The 25,380-nt window shown below is 29.1% G+C and overlaps 1 protein-coding gene across 3 annotated transcripts; it reads right to left on the minus strand.

Moving 5' to 3' along the window:
• Window positions 1-139: 139 nt before the first annotated feature.
• Window positions 140-24,809, minus strand: pns (DENN domain containing pinstripe). Of its 3 annotated transcripts, none has more exons than XM_087411032.1 (19): window positions 24,373-24,809; window positions 13,964-14,073; window positions 13,401-13,621; window positions 12,920-13,114; window positions 11,708-12,179; window positions 11,447-11,583; window positions 11,190-11,374; window positions 10,940-11,109; window positions 10,651-10,862; window positions 10,324-10,530; window positions 9,468-9,642; window positions 7,306-7,570; window positions 6,481-6,588; window positions 5,398-5,662; window positions 4,682-4,949; window positions 3,928-4,240; window positions 2,510-2,686; window positions 2,223-2,433; window positions 140-2,141 (listed from the first exon to the last, which is right to left on the minus strand). In XM_087411032.1, exons 1-19 carry the CDS (start codon window positions 24,488-24,490, stop codon window positions 1,952-1,954), a joined length of 3,999 nt encoding a protein of 1,332 aa, XP_087267158.1. In that variant the 5' UTR covers window positions 24,491-24,809; the 3' UTR covers window positions 140-1,951. The 3 variants fall into 3 exon arrangements, with proteins under 3 accessions (XP_087267158.1, XP_087267159.1, XP_087267160.1); XM_087411033.1 differs by lacking the exon at window positions 6,481-6,588 and adding an exon at window positions 6,985-7,020; XM_087411034.1 differs by lacking the exon at window positions 6,481-6,588.
• Window positions 24,810-25,380: the final 571 nt, after the last annotated feature.

Genomic DNA, 25,380 nt, shown 5'->3' on the forward strand with positions numbered 1-25,380 from the left:
ATGTTTCCAAACATGTTTTGAAGATGTATATATATTTTATATATACATATATGTATATATAAAATATATATACACGTACATATACACATATATTTAATTAATTATTAAAATTAAATTAGGAAAATAAATTAAAACAACATTGTATTAAATTATAAATTTATTACATTAAAAGTAACGCTCATATACCACGTTAAATTGTCAAAGACTTTTCAAACAAAACTGTATATACCTAAATCGAAATTTTGAATGGATACATATAAGATAATCTTATATTTGGCTATAATATCGAGAGATTCGCGACACAATGCGCATAACATCGTGAAATTAAGTATTGCAAAAGATATCAAATGATTCTTAGAGTTATTTATTCAATGAGAAACGACTGTACTTTAGAAATTATTTTTTACAGTGTACAGTTTTATCTTATTATTTTATTCCATTTTTTGCTTACAAAAACTAGCTGAGTATATTAAATTTGAACCGATCAAATTTGTAACGATATTATTACCTTCTGATCGGAACATTGTCTGACTGATCAAAAAGTATAAGTATGTTTCATGCATGTTAAATTAAATATTGAAAAGAACATATCCTTCTATTTAACTTATAATCTGCTTTAATAAAAATACGACAACTTAAAGATGATTACGTCATTTGGTCCATTTGCGATACAATTCAGTAACAATTCTTGCCCTCTTATATGCAATTATAATTATAATTAAAACACAAACTCTATATAAGTTTAAGTGGATTAAAATGTACACATAATAAATTTAATATACATAAAGAATTAATTCCATTAACTTAATAATAATTTTCTGAAGTATAAATCTGGCAAAATTTATACTTTATATTATTTAGGTTTATTATTTACGATCTGCATTCAGAGGGCAAAAGCAATTACTTTAATAAAATATGAGACTTTTGTATGTACGTACAATTCTTGGAACATAACTTAATGTTTGCTGTAATAATTATATATATATAACATAAAATTGTCATGTTAGTACTCACGTAAGTTATACTATAACTCAACATAAGTTATATTCGATTTCAAGTATCGAAGCACAGCCATTAAAAAAATAATCCTTCTCTAACTTCTCTGTCTTAAAAATTATTGTCCGAGACTCATCAGATTATTTGTGGATATTTTGATAATTCTTTGTATTCGGAAAATATCGTCGCGTTGAATCAAAAATCGCACGTACTATTAATCCGCACGTACAATAAAAATTATTTCAAAAGATATTTTACATTTAGATAAAAATATATCGACGTAAAATAATAAAGAAACTTAACATCTATAACAGCAATGATAATGTAAAATGATATTGATTAAATGGGATCACATCTTTGGTACAATTTGTCATTAGTATCAATATGTCAACGAACACCACCTTTATCGTGCTAATAGCTATGGCAAGATGGAGCCAAATATATTCTGATTATATATTAATTTCTTATCATCGACGATAATATCGTAAGCCTCTGAAACAGAACGAGATTTATGTTCTCCTTGTTTAACATATTTTATATTTAATAAATCTCGTGTTAATCTCTAATTTGTTATTCTTATTAAAAGCATATTGTACAGCTACATCCCCATAACAGTCTTCAGTTTTAATATATACGTATTAAATCCTTCTAGTCTCTTTCTTAATAATGAAATTTTCCAAGTATATATTTTTATTATCCCAAGTAATAACAATCAAATTCGTCATTTGTTACTGTTTAGTAAATCCGTTCTCTTGTTAATATTTCGGCCATGAAAAGCTTGATCGTTCCAATTTCCCAATATAATTAAAACATCATAATAACAGTTAAATTGTTATTAATAAAATTGAAAAGCCGGACGTATCATTTTACAAATTAAAAATATTTCGTGATTCGCGATATTTATCAAAAAAGAAATTGCAACAAATTAATGTACATCGATACATTTTGACAAATATTAACATATACTCGAAATTCCATGGGTCAAGCTCTTTTCGAGGACAATGTGGAACTCGCTCAACGGCTCAAGAATATGAATAAGAAAGGTCAGTAATGTGGGATTTCTCAAAAACGAATTCTCCTCATACATATCCATCGTAGAACGCGCATCGCTCATCGGCCGCAACATTGGATGAAGAAGTTGTTCTCTGAAAATTACATTGACGAATGAATATAAATAATAACAAAAAACGAATTGAATAATCGCGTTAAAATTTTCACAAACTTACCTCGCCGCTAAACAAATAAATAATTGAAATTTTCCATCTTTCCCTAAAGTTTGACTGAATATATTGATCTGATCGATCAGATGACAATAACATCTCAAGATCGTAAATCTTTGACTGCTTTCTGAGTATACTCTTCTATCGCGGTTGAGTCTTTGAGAATATTCGTCCATTTCTTCCAACAGGGAAATCTCAAAATTTTCTTTTATGCGTACTACAATAATTTCAATTATACATTTTTCTAAAATCAATTTTCTAATATCACTGAATACGATTAAATTTTTACTTACAGAGATAGTCCCATACGTAAAAGTTCCTCCCAAATATCCTCTGATTTTTAAAGCCAAATAAAAATATTTGTTCTAAGGATGGTACGAGACCTCCTTCTCCACATAATAGTGCTGTCAAGGAACCATCTTGACATTCTCTTCTGTAGTGATATTTGACTATGGCATTTACAGCTTCGCCTGTAAAATTATGTTTAATATCATTTTATTTAATTTCTAATAATCTAAAATTTTAAATCAATTATATTAAAAATTTTGTATCATCTTTTATTTTTATGCTATATTTTTTATTATTTGTATATTAATAATATAATAACAAGCTGTTTCTATTTTTCTAAATAATGTAATTTTCTATATTACAAATAATTATATATAATATTATAAAATATATATAATATTATATATATATATATATATATATATATATATATATATATAATATTACAAAAGAGGAAAATCGCTGATATTGAAGTTTCCTAAAGAAATATCCCCTTATTTCTAGAAAATGTAAGAATTGTACTTTACTCATACTGATAAAAAAAACATGATCTGTTTTAGATAATTATTATAATATTTATGATTTGTTTCTACATAAAATCAGCTAAAATCAAATTCTACAAATACAAAAATCAAATTCTAACGATTTTTTTTTACAAATTGTATAGTTTAAATAGTAATTATATTATTGATAATATTATATCGTTTTATATGTTTTTAGTTTCATAAATGTTTTATTTATATTTTTCTCCGATTTTTTTTCTCTTTCTTATTTTTCTCATAACACAGTATTTGAATATAAAATCGGTTTGTAAGATGTTGAATCTAACTTAACCTTTATATATTATTGTATTATATAGTATTGTATTATAGTGTCAAATAACTGTATTGGAACTGAAAACAATCTTGTATTTACGGAAAAATTCTTCAAAAAAAACTGTAGCGTTACATATTTGCAAAACAGCATAATAATCAATACAAAACGTTTCATATCGAAATGAAAAGATTCTAAAAATTCTCTTATACATTAATTTTAATTGGAATTATTTTATACAGATGATTCCTATGAAAGAAAAAGAATAAGAATTAATGCCTACTGTATCAGTTTAGGATCCATTTTAACAGACATTCATTTTATGAAAAAATTAACTTTGAAAAATTATAAAAATATTACTAAAAACTGCTATCATCCATAGAAGAAACTTTCTAGTTTGTATTTATGTTTCTAAAGATTTATTTTTAGCTTTTACTCAAGAAATATTGTCCAAAAAGTGATGGTAAGATTGATGATCTTCCTCTAATATTACATTTTGTCAAAATATTAAAATAATTTGAATTAATATTAGAAATTTATTCTAACGAAATGTATAAATAAATATAATATATATAGATAAACAATAGTAATTATAATATGAATTAATTACCTAGCATATGTTGCAGTTCAACTTGCGAAAATATAGGACGCCTAGGTATACTTGGAGATCTACATCTTGGAGGCGTGGAACATGACTCTACCAACTCCTCGCTATCAATGCTTCGAGGTACTAAAGCACCCACTAATAAACGCTCAGTAGATCCGTCATCTATTCCTCTGCCAAGCCAACGACCACAGGGAAACTTAAATGTGTGTCCAGTTACTTCGTTTCTCACTACAACATGCTCCACCATCCATTTTGGCGACAACCCGGTATTGTCATGTCCAATCCGTAACGTAGACAATACGCCTAAATTTTTATGCTAAAAAATATACATAAAGAGATGATTACATGATTAAAATGTATTTAATAAAATCTATTACACGGTACTGAGTTTAGAAAAAATTTTACTTATAAAATATTGAAAATAAACATTTACTATTATGTAATTTTTACATATAATGAAAATAAATTTTAAGCAGATACGTTAAAAATATTTGATGTTACCAATAAAAATGAAGTTACAAAATAGCTTAAATTTAATATTCACATGCATTAAATTTCATGTAAATTCACATAGAATTTAACAAATGCAATATATTTCATAAAATTTTATGAGAAGTACACTAAATTTCATGTAATGTACATGAATATACTTTTCAGTTACAGGCTTTAAATTTAATTTAATGTCAGGGAACTGAATTTAATTTATGTAAACTTAAAAGTATATTAAATTTTATAACAATAAAACTAAAATACTCACATGAAATACAAATTCAAGTGCTCCCTTTGGTATGGGTACGGGATTAGTTTCGCAGAGTGTGCCAGAAATAGCAATCCAACTATTAGCCGAGGTAGTAGCAGCACTTGCTTTTCGACTGGGAAATATCACAACTCGGTACGGTAACTTCGTCGTTGGATAGTTATTCGTGAAACAAAAGTAATCGACGGCGTTCAATGTTAGAAGATGATACAAGAATTGCTCTTTCTCTTCTTCACAGCGTAAAAATGCTGATCGTTTGTACTGGGTCCTAATAAATCATAAATAGCAAATTCGATTGGATGTACTAGTGCGCACTAGTGAATATTAAAGCTGTTGTACACTAATTGTATAAAAGTAAAATGCAAATATTTCGAATCATAAAATATAGATTTTACTTAACAGCATAATAAAATATATTTCACAGTTTAATTCATTTATATATTTATACTAAACATATATATGTTTACGACAATTTGTGTACGACGGCTTTAATGTGCACCAGTGCACATTGAGTGCATCTAATCGAATTCGCTAAAAACATTACCAATTATATTAATGTCCAAAAAGATCATTATTTAATATAGTATAAGTTTTAATAACATTTAATAACATTACTAAATATCGCTACTAATATCATTATCAGTATTAATTAGCTATTGTGTCAATACTATCACATGCATAATAACTGTAATAATTTAATTATTTCCAAAATGCACCTTAATAAAGCATTATCCGACAATAATATCTTCAAATGACGCGACAACAATTTCTTTTCAAGTGCTAGCCGCACCCATGCTCTAGCATATCCAATGTGTGTTTTAATATCAGTCATCGCTTGAACGTTGCGGATATCGAAGATTAAAGAATCCGGGAGAGGTCTCAAGTGTTCAGGACCAATGGTTTTCCTCTCACTAGAAGATTTGTGCTTATCCGTGCCTCTTGTGGGTGAAACGTCCGTCTCCAATTGCAAATTTGACAAATCTATATGTAATTTCAATCATAATGTAAAATATGTTAGATACAGGCATTTCTCAAGTTATAAGCCAAAGGATGCAAACAAAATACACATAAAAACAGTATTCTTCTTGACTAAACATTCATCTAATTATATTTAATACATATTTGCGCATACATTAATAAACACATTCAGTAACATGCTTTGTATAAACATTCGGAAAGAATATACACACTCTTCATACATAATTTATATTAAAAAAACGTTACACACGCACACATATCATCCTAGTATATGAGATTGAATTAAAATGGATTGAAATTTTAATCTATTTAAATCATCCAAATGCATACTTTAATTGTATTGTATGGCCCATTTTCATTCTTTTTTTAGATTCAATTGGATTAAAAAACTGTATTTCACCTATGTAGAATTTTTAATTGAGTAGTATTCACTTAAAGAAATCTTTTTTAGATTGAAATTCATAGAAATGTACTCATGCAATTTCAGTATAAATAAATAAAAATCCATTGAGATTGAAAAGGATTCATTTCAACGTTCGCAAATACGTCCATTTCTTCTGAATCCATTTCAATCCATTCTTGTTTTTTGAGACAGCAATCTGGCATGCAGTCTATTCAATAAAAGACAGTTTTTTATTTGTAAATTTTTTTAAAAATCATACTATTAAAATAATATGTATTTAATAAATGTATAACTATGATAAATGATTTGTTATTGAGATATGTTGATCGGACATTCAAGAGTTTTAAAAAAGCCGCTATAATTAATAGAATTAGTTCATAAAACTATCTTTTTGTGGCAAGCCAATATCAAGGCTTACCATTAAAATTGTCCTTGATGTAAGAAGCAATTTCAATAATACTTTTGCCTCTCAAAGATGAAACCAAACGATCCGGTATTCCGAAAAACTTATTCGGAGATTTCTTAGCTAGTTATAACAAAAAATAAAATAAAATAAAGAAAAATTAAACATAATGAATAACAAAATAATAAAATCGTTTACATTATTGTTTCAATCGGCAGACAAAGTTCTTAGAATATATTTTTAATATTTATTTGATATAAAAAAAATTAAAAATATATTTTTGAAACATTGTCTGCTGATTGGGTTAATTAGACTTTGCGCATTAATAATACTAATTCTACTTTTCGTCATTGAATATTCGAAGATACTAAAATAATACGTGCGGCGAAGCGTAAACATGTAATATAACTATTGTTTGGTGGATCACTTACAAAACTAACAGTGCAGAGTATCTACGTACGAAGAGAACACTAATCTCTACTTTATAATACTTTATCTTATTGCAAAACGGACACGTACAATCGAGTCGCTTCCGCAGCACGGACCACGCTAGCGCTGCATTTCCACAAAATAGTAATGATTTAATGTAATTCAATAATTATTTTCTCTCTTGCACATATACGTATCATATCTAAGCGCATAATTATCAAATAAAAAGTATAAAAATATAATAGTATAAAATAGTATATAATATACAATATATTATAATACAATATATATACAATAATATATTAATATGTATTAATATATATATTAATATATATTAATATATATATTGATATATATTTAAACATATTATATTTAAATAATATATTTATACGATATTAAACCATATCTTACCAGGAGAAAGAAAATTGGAGTCTATAGACTTAGTCGCGTCATTACATTCTTCTGATTCCTGATACATAGTCAAGTGCGACCAAAGAGCGCTTTTGCCCTGTTTATTTTGCAATCCATGGCTCCATACTCGTTCCAACAGATCACAGAGACTAGCGACCAGAGTATTCTCCTCAACGTCAGACAGAGACTCGCCCCCGTGACCAAGCGCAACGGCTTCCGATCCCATTTTTTCTACTAACATTCTCTTCGTCTTGGACTTACAATCCTTATTATAAAAATAATTTTATAATTGTAAATGTTAAGAAATGTTAATTATTATTATATTACATTTTAATTTATAATTTATATGAAATAAATATAACTATATAAAATTAATGTTCCCTTCAAATAAAACTTTTTCGTCATTTTATATAATAAATATATAGTTTCAGTATAAAAATAACTCTAAGAAATAGTTCAAAAATAAATTATTTAATCTTTGTCAGTAATATGGGGTTTTAGAAACACGATTGATATGATATTTTGATTATGAATTTTAAGAAAGAATGGATAATAGTAATAGAAATTTGATATTCTTCCCTAAAAAAGAACTTAATGATATTGATATTAGTCATTGTGTGTACAAAGACATCAATATCCAGTTGTTTTGTTACAAAAATAGAAGTTGTGTTGGTTTCCTCAGCAGCCCGCAAAATATTTTGTGTAAATAAAAAATTTAATTTTTTTTCACATTTTAAATGTTTTTGACATTATAGATCCAATAAAAATATATAGATTTTACATTTAAAATTTATTTTTTAGTGTTTTACATCATTTTTTTCATTTCATTCAAAATCAACATTTACGGTATGCAAATACATATTTCACGAAGTACTCAAAATTGAAAGAGAAACTACTCCAAAAGATTTAATAAATTCGAGAAACACAAAAGATATTTATTTTGTCATTAATCAAATAATAGGAAAACTAATTGCTGTGCCTTATATGACAAACTGATAGCGAGTAGCATCATAATTTTACAGATTATGCCGTACAATATAAAAAATAATTTTATTTTTTTGTGTCTTTGTACTTATAAATGGAATTTAATAATTAACCCACCGTAAAAATAATTATATTTTTTCAGAAAAAAAATATATTTTTGTATTCATAAAAATCTGTATTCCCGGGTGCAAATAATTCAACTTTTTAGAGTCAACATCATTTACTATTTTTTTTTTTTTTCAAAGTACATACCCCCAAGCATTATAATTTAAAAGGATTTTTTCTTCGCTCGTATGAATATTTCAATTAACATCATATTTTTTCAATACTTTTATTCCGATTTAAATCTACAAAATAAGTAAAATGCAATCCGACTTTTATGATAGATTAATATTTAAACAATATGAAGTGACTGTTAGATCGATACAATATTTGATTTATTTATATCGGTCTAACAGTCACTTCATATTGTTTAAATATTAATCTTCCATGAAATTTTAACTTTTTCAGCAACAGTAGGGGTTTTTAAGAGCAAATTTTTTTATGTTCCGGATTACATAAAAATCTGAAAAAATTATGATATATATTTGAAGTTTTAATAATGTCTTTTTACTATAAAAGTCGGATTACATTTTACTTATTTTCGTATTTTAATTAAAAAGAATCCTATATTCCTATATTCCTATATAAGCGGATCTTAGTGCTTAAATACATATTTATCTTAACAAGTGATATTACTATTCTGTTCATAAATAAGTTTTAAATCCGAAAAAATATTTCGGTACGTAAAGCAGAATTAGAAAGTATTATAAAGTAAATTCACAAAAGAAATATATATTTAAATACTAAGATCCGCTTCCGAAATATATGGTAACCGAATATAAGGTACTTCTTATTTAAAATTTGATTAATATTTAAATTATAAAAAAATAATTCTAGATAATAAATGTATAGTTAGCAACTATACATAAAAGATTGCAATATTTTCTTCACGATGGGTTTCGGAATACAGTCTGCTCACCGAATTATTGGTTCTTATTTATAAATCCATAAGTAAAAACCAATCGCTCAGTGAGTAGACTGCATTCCGAAACCCATTAAAAAAGTTACAACCTTTTGATTGCTGACTGTACATAAAATTTCAATTATGTTAAATAATATTCATAAAATAAAAGTACCTTGAGCAATTTTTCTACGAATGTCCAATTAGCTTGCGCTATTAAAGCGGGACTCATGTCTGCCGAGAGTTTAGTTTGAGGTCGAGGTGACTGAGATTCTTGGGGTATTGCCGGCTTTCCGTTCGTATCCATAGATTTCATCTTATATTTCCACTGTGTCTGCCCTCTTCTACTACTGTATAAGCGAAACAAATCAATTAATTATATATATTTACGTTACTAGTCTCTGGTAAAAATTTTTCTCAGAATTTTTTACATAATTTTTCAGAATTTCTATGTAATTTTTCAGAATTTCTATATAATTTTATAACTTCCTCACATTTTTTATACGAATTGGAACATTTCTCAGAAAATCTACATCTTTCCTCAAAATTTTTCATAAATGTTAATTATAAAATATCGTAAGATTTCTAAGATTTTTTTCTAAGTATAATTTGTGTTAAATATTATAAAATAATATTATAAAATCTAAAAAATTAAAAAATATTTTTTAAAAATTATGGAATGAGAAATTTCAAAATATTTCAGAATTCACTTGTATGAAACATTCTGAGAGAAGATGTCTGAGAAAAACTTTCCGAATATTTCTGAAAAATGTTCTAATTCGTATAAAAATTATGAGAAAAATTTTTACCAGGGGTAATTTACGATTTAATTTATTATTACATTTTTGAAGGACTTAGAGCAAAATCAAATATATGTATTTTGCTGTAAACCTCTTATTTTATTCTGTTTATATTAAATGTAATTTCTTACCGAAGTATACTATACAGGAAGCACAAAATAGGAGAATAGCAGACATTAATAAATTTAAAAATAGAAGATTGTTTAAATAAAAATATTATGAATAACATACCTTTGAGCAGGTTCCTTATTCAACGCGACATTATCCAGCAACGGAAAACTCCGAAAATATGCAGCTCTATGAGGAAGAATCTCCGCAGGCGGATTTGTTTCAAAATCTATATTAATTAATCTCTGTTCGAGTATTTGTTGCGTATCTGCGATGCTCGTACAAGACTCGTATCGCATTGATCGTATAATACTTTCTCCGACTTTTTTTCTAAAATATAATATAGATCAAATGAATTAAAAAAATGTTATGTATTTTTAATCTTATTTGTTTAAATAGAAAGCGTTTAAAAAAAAATAAAAAGAATATTATATCATTATTATGACTTACTTTAAAGCGGAAATCCTTTGGTCGAAAACTTTAATGTTACAGTCAAGTTCACTCCACGTCGACATGACTTTGCTGTCGACAAGAGAAGCGAACATCTGTGTTTCCAGGAATCTCGACAAAAATGGCAGATGCTGTGTCGGTTGATCAGATAAAAACGTGGCCTTGTCAAAAACATGCATACTATCTCTGTTATTTATCCATTCATCCTTGTCCTACAATGCAAAATTTATTATAACTTTATTATAATTACAAGAGATTCTAATTTTGTAGAAGCGTAGTATGCTCGTACCTGACTTGGTTGAATAACAAAATGTTCATAACTAGAAAACATTTGTACAAAACGGTTCAAAAAAATCTCCCTAATAGTATTATTAAAGATAAGAGTCTCTTGATATTCTTCTTGAGGCGTGAGTATTTTTTCCGTAGTATCCTCTATAGGATCAATGTCATCCATGTTTACTGTAAGCAGAGAAAAATTAAAAATTTGAAAATAATCCTGATAATAATATTTCGCTTTATATATCAAGAAATCGTCTTACCTCTCTTAATAATATCCACTGTTCTTTGCAGATTGTCTGATTGTGGTCCTGGTTCCGGCCGATCCCAATCTAACACATCGTGCAAAGAATGTTTTCTGCGAGGAAGATGAAAACCAGAACCGGGAAGTGTCAGGCTACTGGTCATGATGTCACCATTATAATAGTTAATAATCATATTATCAGTCCTATAAAGATTTTGCTCGATTTAGATACAGAGTAATCGAATTTCTATCTCGATTTAAAAACAAGTAACTTACTTTCCTGAATGTGGTATTTTGTACTTGTTTAGAAGCGCTCTGATCTCATTAATAAATTGCATTTTATGAGGAAACACGGGTAATTCTTCCGGAAATTGGCTACTTTGCTTATCTATATCTACATAACAAAGATTTGCCTGTAATCAAACACGATTGATATTACTCATAATTAGTAATACACAATTGCTCATTTTTCATAAAATATTTTTCTCGAATTTAATAAAAAAATGAAATATAGAAGAAAGATCTAAGCGAACATACTTCGCTAGCGATTTTCAATACACCACCCTCATTGTGCGCATGTAAACCCATTATGAAGGGCACAGGTGCATCTAAGAAATGATGCAGACTGGCGGGTAATATTGGTACGTAAACATGTTGCCACGAGAAAGGAAACAAGAGCGCCGTTATGCATTCAGACACCACCATCAGCTTGTGAAAATCAGCGCTTCTCAACAAAACTTGATTCTCCAACAGCACGCATGTGAACAATTGGATTAGGCAATCTGCACCCAACCACGTGAACACATCCTTGAGAGGATAGTCCAACATCGGTAACTCCAGCGATGGAGACGGTTGATGGATAACCAATTCTAATGGCGATTTTGCCGGTTCATCGTTAGGTACAAAAAACTTCAACGATTTGCCAGGTAACGGTACTGGTACATTATATAGAAGATTATACACATAAGATTCTAAGCTAAGACCAGGTCCAGGATGTCTAGGAACACATCTAAAAAAATTCATTCAATTATTTCATAGTTTTAATGTTATAATAATAATAATATACATAAGTTGTTGTGCATAAATTCTGCCAAACAGAATATCTATCACTTCTAAAAAATCTCTAGCTTTTTAAACGATATCTAAACAGCATACGAAAAACTAATAGTCAATTTCTCCATCTCTAGATAACTTTCTTCATAAGATATCTTATAAATAAAATTGTCGATAACTTATCTAGAGATGAAGAAATTATAGTAATATAAGACATTTTTACTATCATTGATCAAATATTCCGAAATTGTATAAATATTTCAAATAATTAGTAAACTAAAGACAGCAATATTACATATTGCGAAAATCTTATAATAATTTGACTATAACGATAGATACATAAAAAAATTTCTATATTTGATAAAAATTGTATATTTGCACTGCATCAGTAATTTGCAGAATTTCGTATTGGAGAATTTCGTACAAGCTTAAACATATTTGAGCAGCACATCTAACAAATTAAAAGTGATGAGATAAGAGCAAATTTAAAAAATCCTAATTAACAAATCTTTTTTAAAAAATTAAATTCTTATCTTTTATCTATTCATTAACAGAATTAATGCAACGCATTAACTCTGACATTATATTATCACTTGTACTTTTAAGTACTCTTACAAAGCGTAGCATTAACGTAGTTATATAAGAAGAATAGAGCTCGTTTCAATGGAGCTTTATAAGACTCGCAAGATATCTTACTTATAGAGATTAGTGAGGAACGTCTTTGTCGCATGGAGGTAAGGTTGTTGGCATAGCAAGGATATTGATTTAGTCACTAGCAACTTGTCTTTGGTAGAATCATAATATCCTAACGCAGCACCAGGTGAATGAGCCGACAATTTAAAATGACGAGGCAGCGATCTCGTGTTATGTCCATCTTGACCCTTCCTCGCACTGAAAAAATCGTGAAATATGTTTTATAAACTCAAAAATATATATAATACAATAGACAAAGAAATTTTAATAATATATGCAAGAAAAGAGCATTTTAAATGCATTTTCACGTTTTTCAGTTATCTGTATTCAAAATCATGATTTTTAATTTATCAACTTCTTAATTTTTAATGAATTTCACACAAATAAATTTTACAAACAAATTTTACTTCAACAAGAAGGAAAAATAAGAATTTCCAAATTATCAAGAAATTTGACACTGACAATGAGGAGAAAGCAAACATACGTGGGGGGCGTGCCGTTTTGACCGCTGCTGAGCTCCGTGATGTGCATCGCCTGTAGCGTTTGCATAGCGGAGCATATTTTGCGATTGCGACACTCCTCGTAGAAAACGAGGCTGAATCCGTATGTTCTGTGACCATCTTCTTTCGTGAGAACGAAAGAGTGGAAGGTCGGCTCCACCGAGTGCTTTTGTGTACGAAATCGCAAACCGCTTGGCAGACAAAGCTATTATCAATGTAATCAATAAGTTACTCCCTCGGCTGCGTGAGACGCAAATGTTCCCTAAATCTAATTAGAATTGAAAATACTTCGAAGATGACAATTTTCTACGTGACGTAGATAAAACTTTTATATTTATATTATTAATTTAATTAATTAACTTTAGTTAGTCATACAACAAATACCCATATAAATCATTTATGGATATTAATAAATAAATGTTATAAATAAATTCGATTATTGAATTCTCTTCGCTTATAAATGAATTATATAATGCAAACAAATTTATATTCATTACTAACTTATAACACGACAGTATTGTAATTAACAATTAATTGTCACACATACCATGCAGACAGCATGTTCGTCGAAGGGATTCCATGGTACCGAGTCTGGATAATGTCCTAATACTTTGCTTTTATATGCTCGATCCAAGGGTGTGCACTGCAATGAGTCACCTGCAAAACAACAAACAGCCTTAATATCGTAAACATCAAGTATCGTTCTCAATAGCTTACGAAAAGAATGGCTCCTTGTAGTCACGCACGATATTTTTTTCGCTAGATTCCACTTCTAAGAAACAATTAAAGAAACTTTTGTACGTTCCTTCCATCACGAATGTCAAGAACATCTAATATGATTTCTTTGCACGAACACGCAGCAATCAAAATATTTACGTTAGAAGAAAAGAAAATTCAGCGCGTCTCAATCTTTGGCGAATGATAAAATTCCGGCTCTCACGGAGAAGAGAGGGATAGAGAGAAACGCTTATCTTACAGCGGAATCAGCAAAGCTGTTATCGAACATGCCACACGGTCCTACAGACACGACGTGAATGAGAGATGGTCCAGAAGGCCTTGGCGCTACTCCAACTGCTCCGAAGTATTCCTCGTCAGAATACAAGAGTACTCCTGTACGAAGTTAATCGTTCGTGATCAAGAGCTATCCAAGATGATAAATCTACATTTTTGAAATGCAGGAAAGAAAATGGTGAATAAACACCAACGAATTGCGAAACGTTCTTCACAACAAGAGAATTAATCACGATCAATGAATCAATCAGTAGATCGCAGTCAATTAAGACTTCGTTCTTCTCGATATTAAGAAAGAAAAATAAGAGTGCGTCCTTGGGAATACATGAAGTTTAAATTTTATTTCACAAAATTCACGATATATCTATTATATATACATAAAAATATATTCAAATTGCAAAAATGTAGATTAAATATAACACATAATTATACAATTTACATGAATATATAATATTTATCTGTATAATTTGCAATATAATATTAAACATGTTTTATTTTAATTTAATCATATAAAATGCATTAATTTGTACTACAATGCTATCAATTATATTATATTTTGGAGAAGATAATTTTACAAATATCGCTTCAAATGAAATTCCTAAAATTTTATCTCAATTGAGATATAAAACTAGGAAATGAGATTCGATCTAAGTATTACTTCCCGCGTATTGCGAAAGTCTTCCGTAAACCTTCATAAGCCGTTTGCCGTTTGTTGAACTTTCCTCGGATTAAAGTTGGATAGTACGCACATCCCAAGTTCGTGCTCTGAATTAATCTACATACATTTGAAAATCCATTTTACGTAATAATTCCCGTTGTAGCATAATGCAGTAATTGAATTCTATCTTACACTAGTTCTGTCATATCCCATTACAAAATTTTTTGCTTGAATTTGTCACACATTTTATCTCTTCAAATCTCTTTGAAAAAGCAATGGTTCATAAACAATGATTATTCATACATTAATATCATAATTTAAAAATAGAAACAAAATATGCTTTTAACGCACACGTAAAATATTACGCAATATAACACTAATGAAAGTATCAATATTATATTAAAATAGCACTTTCTCTAAATATTTTGCAAAAAATTGAAAATATACTAGTAAATATATTTAAAAATACAAATATAAAATAAATACATGTAATAAATAAAAATAAATACATGTAGAATTGAATACATTAAAATCTGAAGTCTTAATTGATGTCATAAACTGATCTGAGTCAATCTCCGTTTGGAAATGATGTACACGAAGTAGCTGGTGAAAATCGAATGGACTGATTGGGTTGCCGAGTGAGTCGCCGAAATCACCAGTTTCCATTAACGGGCCGATAACTTTTTCCGATATTTCAGTTCCTCATCTACACATACACAGAATTCCCGAATAATAATAAATCGCTGTACGCTGTACATCGGATCGGTCCAACGAGCTTGTCTTCTACAAAAAAATGTTTTTATTTTTAGAAAACTGCGCGTTAGATTTATACAAGTATCTCTGGCTAAATATTACAGTAGCGATACTGTAAAACATTGCAGCAAGTTTACATAAAATAAATAATTTGTACAAAAAGTTCGTAGTCACATTCATAAATTAATTTTTATTAAAATTTTACTCATAATTATGAATAAAAATGACAAATGAAAAAATTTGTTGCCTATTCTTCTATTTTATTATTAAATGCGCCATTTACTACTTACATATGTAGGTACATAATCTTATTATTATATATTTTATTATTTATTATTGTTATAAGCATAAAATTTTTGGCAGTAATATTACAGAGGAAAAATATAATGGTAATATGAATTGTCTTATAATTTATCCTTGTTTGATTAAAAAATAAAATCATGTGACCAAATTTCTTAATTCTTTTTATGCTTTCAAAAAATCTATTTCAAGATATACTATATTCTATTAGGTGTTGGAATTAATTCGTAGCGTTTTACAAGTGATGGGAAGTACTTTCATTAATGTATTTTTTAATGCTCATGTGAAATAAATAACATTCTTTCATTAAAAAACGCTACGAATTAATTCCAACACCTAATAGTACTAATATTCATATTTTTTAATACATATTTCATTTTACTACATGACCGTTTCTAATATTTATTTAATTCCAACAGTCAAATTCTATGATGATCTACATCGATTAGATTTTAAAAAATTGTAAGATGCACACCGCCATCGAAAAAATACTAATCACAATCTACCGATTACTGCACTATACTAATAGGAAAAGCTCTAATACAAGATTCGTCGCATACGTAAAAATATAAGTAACCTTCCTCTTCAGCATGCGTTTTAATATTAATTTCTCAAAACCGATGCGATGTTTAATTGAAAATGACCTCATGTGAGATAGAAACGTTTTTTTTAAATTTTGTTATTAAATATATTGTTTAGCTCATAGTTCTTGCTTATATATTTGATTTTTAAAAATAAAAATTGATGATATAGTAATCTTAAGATATGTATCTAATTATATAGAGAAAGATGATACAAATTTTTTAAATTACAAATCTGTATTTTTTAATCGAAAAAGAATAAATCACAAAACAATCCATATTATATTATTATAGTATTTTTCGGCAAAATAATTTTTTATTTAATTTCAATACCTTCTCATCAAAAGAGAACTCAATCAAAATTATTATTATAACTCAGCAACTTATGCAATAATACAAGTATTATTATAAAAGTTATCTACTATCTATTCATCTAAAATCATAGCACATCCCCTCGAGTTATCGTGCGGATCTGTCATCGTGTTTAATTGAGCGCAGAAAATTGTTCGCCAATTCTTTTAGTTAAACACTCGCAGCTCATGAGTCTCTCGCGATGATATTTAATAATTTCGTGATATATATTCGTGATATATATACTTACACGATTTTACGAGTATGAAGTATCGTACTCGGAGAAAATGTTAATTATTTATAAAATAACTTACTTTCAACATCCTGTAATTATCGTGCAAATACTGTTACGACTATACGGAAATCGCCTGCTAACATTGCTATACTCTTACTGCATATCTGCCTCGTTCCAGTTATTACGCGAATATATTGTCCCTAAATCTCCACACATGCGTAGATCTCCGTACTTTCTACTCTCGTATCGTTGTGGAGAGGTTCTTATTACGAGTATACTTCCTAATTACATACCTTACGCGCAACATCAAAGTGCGGTTACTAACGGTAATGGCACGGGTAGTCTAAAAGCAGATGGTTTTGCACCGGTTCTTAATTGTTCTATAAATCTTCCTGTTGCGCGAGTAATAATATTAATTACTTAAAACAATTCTAAGAAAAAAAATATTTAAAAAATAATCAGATTAGAGATAATCAATTGACTGATAAATATTACTTTTTGTACGTAAGAACATTAAAATCCTTTTTTCTAGAAATCTTGGCTGCACAATTATTTCAATTTAAATTTATTTAAATCCATCTCTGTCTCTTTCTCTTTCTTTGCAGTTCATGTCTATAAAATAAAGGCTGTATTATAACGTGAGTACTTTTATTTTTAAGATTCTAAAAAACATGTTACCGTAGCAATTAAGAAATAAGTTAGAAATAGTAGGAAATGAGAGTGAAAGGCAAACACAACAACGACAAGTTGGGAATAAAATGTTGCAATAAAATTCCGTAAAGAAGTGCGCAAAGAATAGAGGAAGGTCATCGATATCGATGTATCACTTTGTTTTTAGACAATATTTTTTACATAAAAGTTAAAAATAAAACTTTATAAATATAAATACAAACCTGAAAGTGTCTTCTATCAGATAGCAATTATTATAATACTTTTTGCAATTTTGCAGTAATTAACTTTTTCGTAAGATAAGCAAAAATGAGCGTCTGACAAAAGGGGTTTCAAAACTGACATTTAAGTAATAATTCTTATTCTTTTTCTTTCTCAGGAATCATTTGTCAAAATACTTACAAATAAATGTGTATAATATTTTCTAGAATCTTTTAGAATCTTTTAAGCAAAAATATAAGTCCGTAATTAACACATGCATACATTTATGATAAAAGCACTTTCTATGAATACAAGCTTTAATATAAATAAAGACATAAATATAGTTAGTAATTTATATAGTATTTATTATAATAGAAACTATAGACTAACTAGAATATGAATGTAGTTAATATAACGTAAAAATCCTAAAATTATATACTTAAATATAATCATGAAATTACAATTATTATTCCGTTATACCATATAATTTTCATCAAAGTCCCTTTTGCAGAGATCATTGATCTCGTTTACGAGCAACCCAAGTATTCGCTTCGAAGATAAACATCACGCGGTCAATTTATATGCATCCGTGACACGAAGTAAATACAAAATACAAGAGCAGAGTGAACCACGAACGCGACAAGAGAAAGAGAGAATCACGTCCGAAGAAGAAAAGGGGAAGAAAACGAGCAATAAATGAAGGGAATATGCCCCTGTGCCATGGAAAGTATTGATTCGAGAGAATGATGCTCGTACGAGGTGTAGAACAAACGAATATTTTCCATGAATCCGCCTGTGCGTACACTTGCGCACGCACGCCCACGCGTGCTTGTAAATGCTTGTATTAACCGCATGACGGTATCACGCGACAGACAGAAAGGAGTGCAGAGTTTTAAATTTGTATGAGACACGAAATGACGATGAGAAATATATAGATTATAGGTATTATCGTCTTTAAAAATAATCCCTTTCTTTTTACTGAAATTTTACTTAAAAATTTCTATTGTTAAAAGTTTTTATCCAACAAAAATGTGCTGTAAATTTAAATAGCTATATTGTAAAATTACATTAACATTTTGTGTCAAAGGGTATACTCTAATCTCTAATGCGCATGCGCGGTGCGCAAGTTTTGTTAAATTCACAAGCAAATGTCTATAGTAAATTTGCAAATATTGTGAAATTACAACAAAACATTAAACGATTTGTAAATTTATTGCACATTTTTATTGGAAGGATATCATAAATTCACAAATATTTTTAATTTTAAAATCTTTCCATTGTAAACAAAGTTTTTAATCGTAACTAATTACCAATTAATCTTGATTATAAATCAATTACGTTGAGAATATTTATAGTGAAAGAAAGAACTAAAGTTTTAGAAAATAATTATTTCATAGTATTATATCATATATAGTTGTATTTAATATGCGATAAAACAAAATTTAGAAGAGTTATGCTTAATTAAGAGTTTCTGTGAGAAATTAATTAACTTTCTGGAAAATGGAAATCGTTTTAACAACATTGAGGAGTATATAATTTATAGTATTCTCTACTCTTTTCGAGATTTACGTTAGAAAGCATCATTTGTGGAAGAAAATCTTATCTGCAGTCATAAAAAATTATCGTTGACCCTAACGCGTATATAACCTATGATAATCAGGTTAAATATATAATTTTGATTGACATTAAACATCTAAATTCCAACATAAAATTACAACATTTTTTACAACGACATTATAAATTAACAAATTAAAAAATAATCTACTAGACAATAAGAGATTTCTAAAGCAGTTTATTAAATCAATTTCCAATCTCTTCTAAAAAATAATATATATATATTTTTAAATCCTATCGGCTTTCATAAAAGTATCTATGAAAAATCTGATTTTTCTTCTATGTTAATTAATTAAATAAAAACAAACTAATTATAGCTTATATTAAACAATAATGAAAAAAATGCATATATTAAAAATTAAAAAATGCACATACATTTAGTAATAAGTTATTTTATTAACAGATGTTCTACGATTCTCTTATACAAAAATACACATTATTAAAACATTATCTAAAAACTTAAAAAAGACAAAATCGCAAAACTGATTTATGCCAAAGTTGCGAGAATTGTATTTTTTTGTTTCATTCTCGTATACTCCGCTTTCCAAAAGTGTCGTATCCGAATAAGTTGCCTCTCCCCTTCTTACGAACACGTATGATGTCATCATATATGGGGTCATTTGTTGAAGGGGCTACTGGCACTTAAGTATGCGTTTAAAAGGCGGAAGAGTAGTTATAGGACCAAGTCTCATACGATGCATATGCACGTAAACGTACAACAAATGTTTATGCTCTTTGATAAATAAAAAGAAATAATTCGTTTCGCGCAAAAAAAAAGTTTATTAAACGTCTAAAATTTTTAAGCAGTGAATGATTAAATATTTCAGAAATCAAAACTTTTCAGAAATTTATTCAATAATATACAATTTTTTAATTAAAATTTATTTAAATATAAAACTTTAATTATTTTAAAATTTATTATCATTTAAACGTTAAGTTATCTGTTACAACTTTTAATTATTTGTATAACAAATTTGCTTGTGTTACATTTGTGGCGCCCCTAAATTAAACGATTTTCGTTATAATTAATAAGTCTAAATTTAAAACGTATTAGGGTAAAACATACAAAGAGAATTTTATAGCACCAATAATATTTCATACCCAAAATCTAACAGACTAAAAATAAGTTTAGGGGTAATACGACCCTTCTGCAGATCATTGTTCAGACGTACGTAAAGAAGGGTGAGGTCCTAAATGAAAAGAATAAAGCATGAAAATATGGACAGCTAATATTTGCGAAAAAAAAAAATAAAAACCATACGGAGATTACTAGACAAGTCTGTTAAAAATAAACGAAAGAAAAATAAAGTAAGCTAGCCGAACAATATGTAATAAACAAAAAGTATTATTAGCTTTAAGATTAAAATGTAACAATAAGATGTATCAATTAATTAAACAATACTCTTTAAATTCTTTGGAGTGAAATCTCACTTTAAAGAATGAAAATTGAGCCAGTCTTGAAAAAGAGTACCTCAATTTTCAATCTTTAGCAGTGAGATTTACTCTATAAATTAGAGAGTAGAAAAAACATTCAAGAGATACGATAATATTCAATTTTTAAAAATTATTCTCACTGCATATCGAAAAATATATACATTTTCTATGTTTAACATACCGTGTATAATAGATTTTTGCGAACAAGAAGAAATGCTTTTCGATTTGCATGTTTAACGAATACAAAATACTTTTAACATCGAGAATTTCTCGTTCGCTCACTCGCTAATTAACCGAGTTATTGGATTTCATATTTGAAGCATAAAATGAAGAACTAAACAAACTGAATAAAGTGTCGTATTGACAATCATCAGTTATTGACATGCGCAACTTTATGAAAAAATTAGCTTAATAATAATTTAAAAAAAAAGCGAAGAAAGCATTATAAATTAAGAAATTATTTTAAAATTGAAGAAATTATTTTTTTTACTAAATTTTTAATAAATTTTTAATAAATTATCGTCGACAACGTATATTAATATTAAACGTCGACAACGTATATTAATATTAAAATGTTTCTTTTCATAAACATGTTCTCCAAGCAATACTCTTAGAATGATCTCGTCTTCGCGAATATTTAACCATCATTGAACACCTCTTTCCAATTTCGCAAATATCTTTAAGGACTTCTCAAAATCATTTTTAAATAATAATCATAAAGATTTTTAACGAAAAACAATGCTTTATAATACCCTTGTTATTTAATTATATCTCAGCGAAAATATAATTATTCAAGCTTTTTTACTTATTACAAAATAGAAGAATAGCATCTTCTATTTTGAATTAATACGATATGAACTCGTTATTTAAGAACTTAAATCACATTAATTGATACTGAAAATCGTATGAAATAATTTTGATAATTACCTCGTAATAGATAAACATTAATTGTCAATAAAAATTGCATCAGAGTGTAATTGTTTCACAACTTCAATATCTATCTAAAAACAAGTTAAAAATGTTTTAAAAGAAATGATGTTAATTATAACAGAATTTTAATGTAGTTCACATTACCAGAACAGACGCCTACATTATAATCACTTTTTTCTCTAATATTTTGAGAAAGACTAGAAAAGTTTAATTTAATTTTAATTTAATTTAATTTAATTTAATTTATTGCAAAGCTTTATGAAAAAGACTACATGTTAATAAAGTAATAGACATAAAATGATACAATAGACTATAGTTAACAACAATAGACAATAGTAGGTTGCAAATGGTTAGCAAAATTGCTGTTACAAAGCTTACTACAAAACAAAACCAGAATAAAACAACAATGCAATAAGAGGTAACCAATAGTTGAAATCATATAGAGAAATATTAGACAAATTTTTTTACTTCAAAATTAGACTTCTGTTAAAATATTATTACAGATTTCTCTGTTCTATTTTATCTGAATAATAAAATATATGCGAACAATCTTATCTTAAAAATTGTTTAGATTTATTAAGGTTGCTATTAATTATGCGAAATATATTCGTTATTTAGAGAACTTTTATGGAATATCCTGTGTAATGTAAAATGTAGTATAAAGTCTCTCTGTCTCGCTCTTTTTCCTCATATGTAAACTTTGACCTTACTCTCAGGCACGAGTCTTCTTTTTTATGGATATTTTTACGCTACGGATGTTGGCTGCCAATCTCGCTAAGAGTTAATCTTAAAACTTTACACAAATCCGCGATATATAATTCGATTATATTATAAATATTACATCATATTAAAACAATACATAAATAAATTCGCTATTCGATTGCCAAAAAATATGTACTTCCGTAAAAATCCTAAATATTTACTACTCTAGATTTATTCAAAAAAACTATTCCTGTTTCATCTGCGATTTTCAAGACTAAGATACTCAAGCAATTTTCAAGACTAAAATCCGTGGCAAATAATCTCAACGGACCAAAGCTCATAAAACAATGTAATCTAACAGCTGACAGCAGGACAAGCAACTCGTCACAAGGATACAAAGGCCCTTTTAGTCACGGGAGTTCTCAAGGGAGAATTCTTTCATTGAGACGATTTTTTTCGTAGAAAGCCGTCCTAGCGTTTTCTCAGGAGGGTCGTCGTTTGCTGCACATTCACGTATTGTGAGGCTTCCTATTGCAAGGTATCCAGTATGTACAGTTGCCTAACAACAAAAGGCCAAGCGGTCCATTCCGCATGCTGAACTCAGATACTCCCATGAAGAAAAATCAATTGTCAATGTTCCCATTGTCCGTAGGAAAACTGTGCTTTCTATATTGTTCTTCGTTCTCTTCTTCCCCCGAAAGCCTCGTTTCATTTCGAATGCAGAAAGTTCAAGAAAGTAATTTCAAGAAAGTACTGCTGAGACCCACTTCTTATTTATATGTGCACTTAAAACAAAACGCGCGCCTTTCATTCTGTTAATTCTGCATTGTCTATTGTGTGCGTTGTGTGTGTGTATGTGCGCACGCGCGCGTATGTGTGTGACTCGCAAAATACATTAATTTGTAAAATTCAAATATGAGTCACACAGGTAGCCTACTCAAGATAAGATGCATTTTAAATTCAATTTGCTCGAAGTATCGTTTGACAAATTAATTAAACTTCGAGTAATACTGCCCAATTATTGCGAATGAAATTTTTCATTAAACTTGTGAACAGTAATTGAAATTTTCGCCAGACACACATCGTGAAGACTTAATTACTCCTATCGTAGTCGGAATTATTGTTGACATTGAAACAATTGTCGCTCTAGATAAGTCTTTGATGCTTATCAAAGTGAATTGATAATTTTGAAACATACTGTATGCAATAGTCGCACCCTTTAGATGAATTATTGCAATCCTCTTACAAAGATCTGCAGAATAATATCTATTTGTTGTTTATTATATACTATATTCTAGATTACATTCAGAATGAAGAATCATTTTTAACACCATCGTTATATCTTTGACATTTTATCCTTCACGACTATTAAGCTCTATTTCGATTGTAGAACATTCTGTCCCTCTCACCCTCTTTCTCTCTCGCTTTATTCCATGCCGAGAATAACGAGCTACGAAATAGCGAGGAGAGCGGTGTCAGGGCGCAAAAGGAAAGCGCGAATGAGGTAAAAGACTCACCGAAGTACTTGTCCGGTTCAAGACCCGAGTCCTTGTCGAGGCCGCATATAACAAAGTAATCCGCGAACCGCTGTGGATGTTGCTCCGGACCGCGCGTTATCCCCAGACTCCCGTTCATCTTTCCCGACTCACGGATTTGCAGCAGCAGCAGTTACAACGCGCTGCCACTCACCGCGGGCCACCTCGACCGTCGCCGCCGCCTTCACGAGATTGATTTCCACATCGTGCACTACACCGATGCGGCACTGTCACTTCACTTCAGCCGAGACAACAGCTGAGCGAGCACGCTGCGTACAACCGCTTACCGCGTCGCGCACAGAACAACGCACAGTGCACACTGTGCGCTACTGCGCTCTGCGGAGCGGAGCAAAACGGCAAGGAACGGTACGGTGCAGAGTGGAGCGGTGCGGAGCGAACTGGCCGCAAATAATTGATCTCTCACCGCGGCGCTTGAAGTTAGCCGCGCGTCGTGCGCGCCGCGTCGGCGCCGCACGCAGCCAACTTCAGCGCCGCAATAAGATTTTGGCGCGCAATTTGATTTCAAAACGAGAAATGCGTTTATTGCATCGTAGATACTTCCTAATTGAAACTTATAGCGTTTTTCATTGGCAAAACTAGTGTGCACTTTAAGCCGTTGTACACAAATTGATATAAAGTATGTTTAATAAAAATATAGAAACGAATTATACCGCGAAATATTTAATACATTTTATTGTGCTATTTGGTAAAATACATATTGGGTATTTTATCAATTGAGATATTTTACTTTTATATTTAGATTAGAATAGTGTATAATAGCTTTAATGTGCATTGAGTGCACACTAATTCTGCCAATGAAAAACGCTATTAGACACTTTCGTGTCACACACACGGCACACGGCAACACAAATTGTATTCCAATTGCCACAATAGTTAATACTATACATTCGTATTCAGCCCGAGAGCTACTAATCGGCTGTGTAATTAAGCTTGTGTTTTCTATAATAACAATTACATATTACTAAATGC

The sequence above is a fragment of the Acromyrmex echinatior genome, chromosome 11 (assembly GCF_024713525.1).
Source record: "Acromyrmex echinatior isolate Ae372 chromosome 11, ASM2471352v2, whole genome shotgun sequence".
In the NCBI taxonomy this organism is placed as follows: Eukaryota; Metazoa; Arthropoda; class Insecta; order Hymenoptera; family Formicidae; genus Acromyrmex; species Acromyrmex echinatior.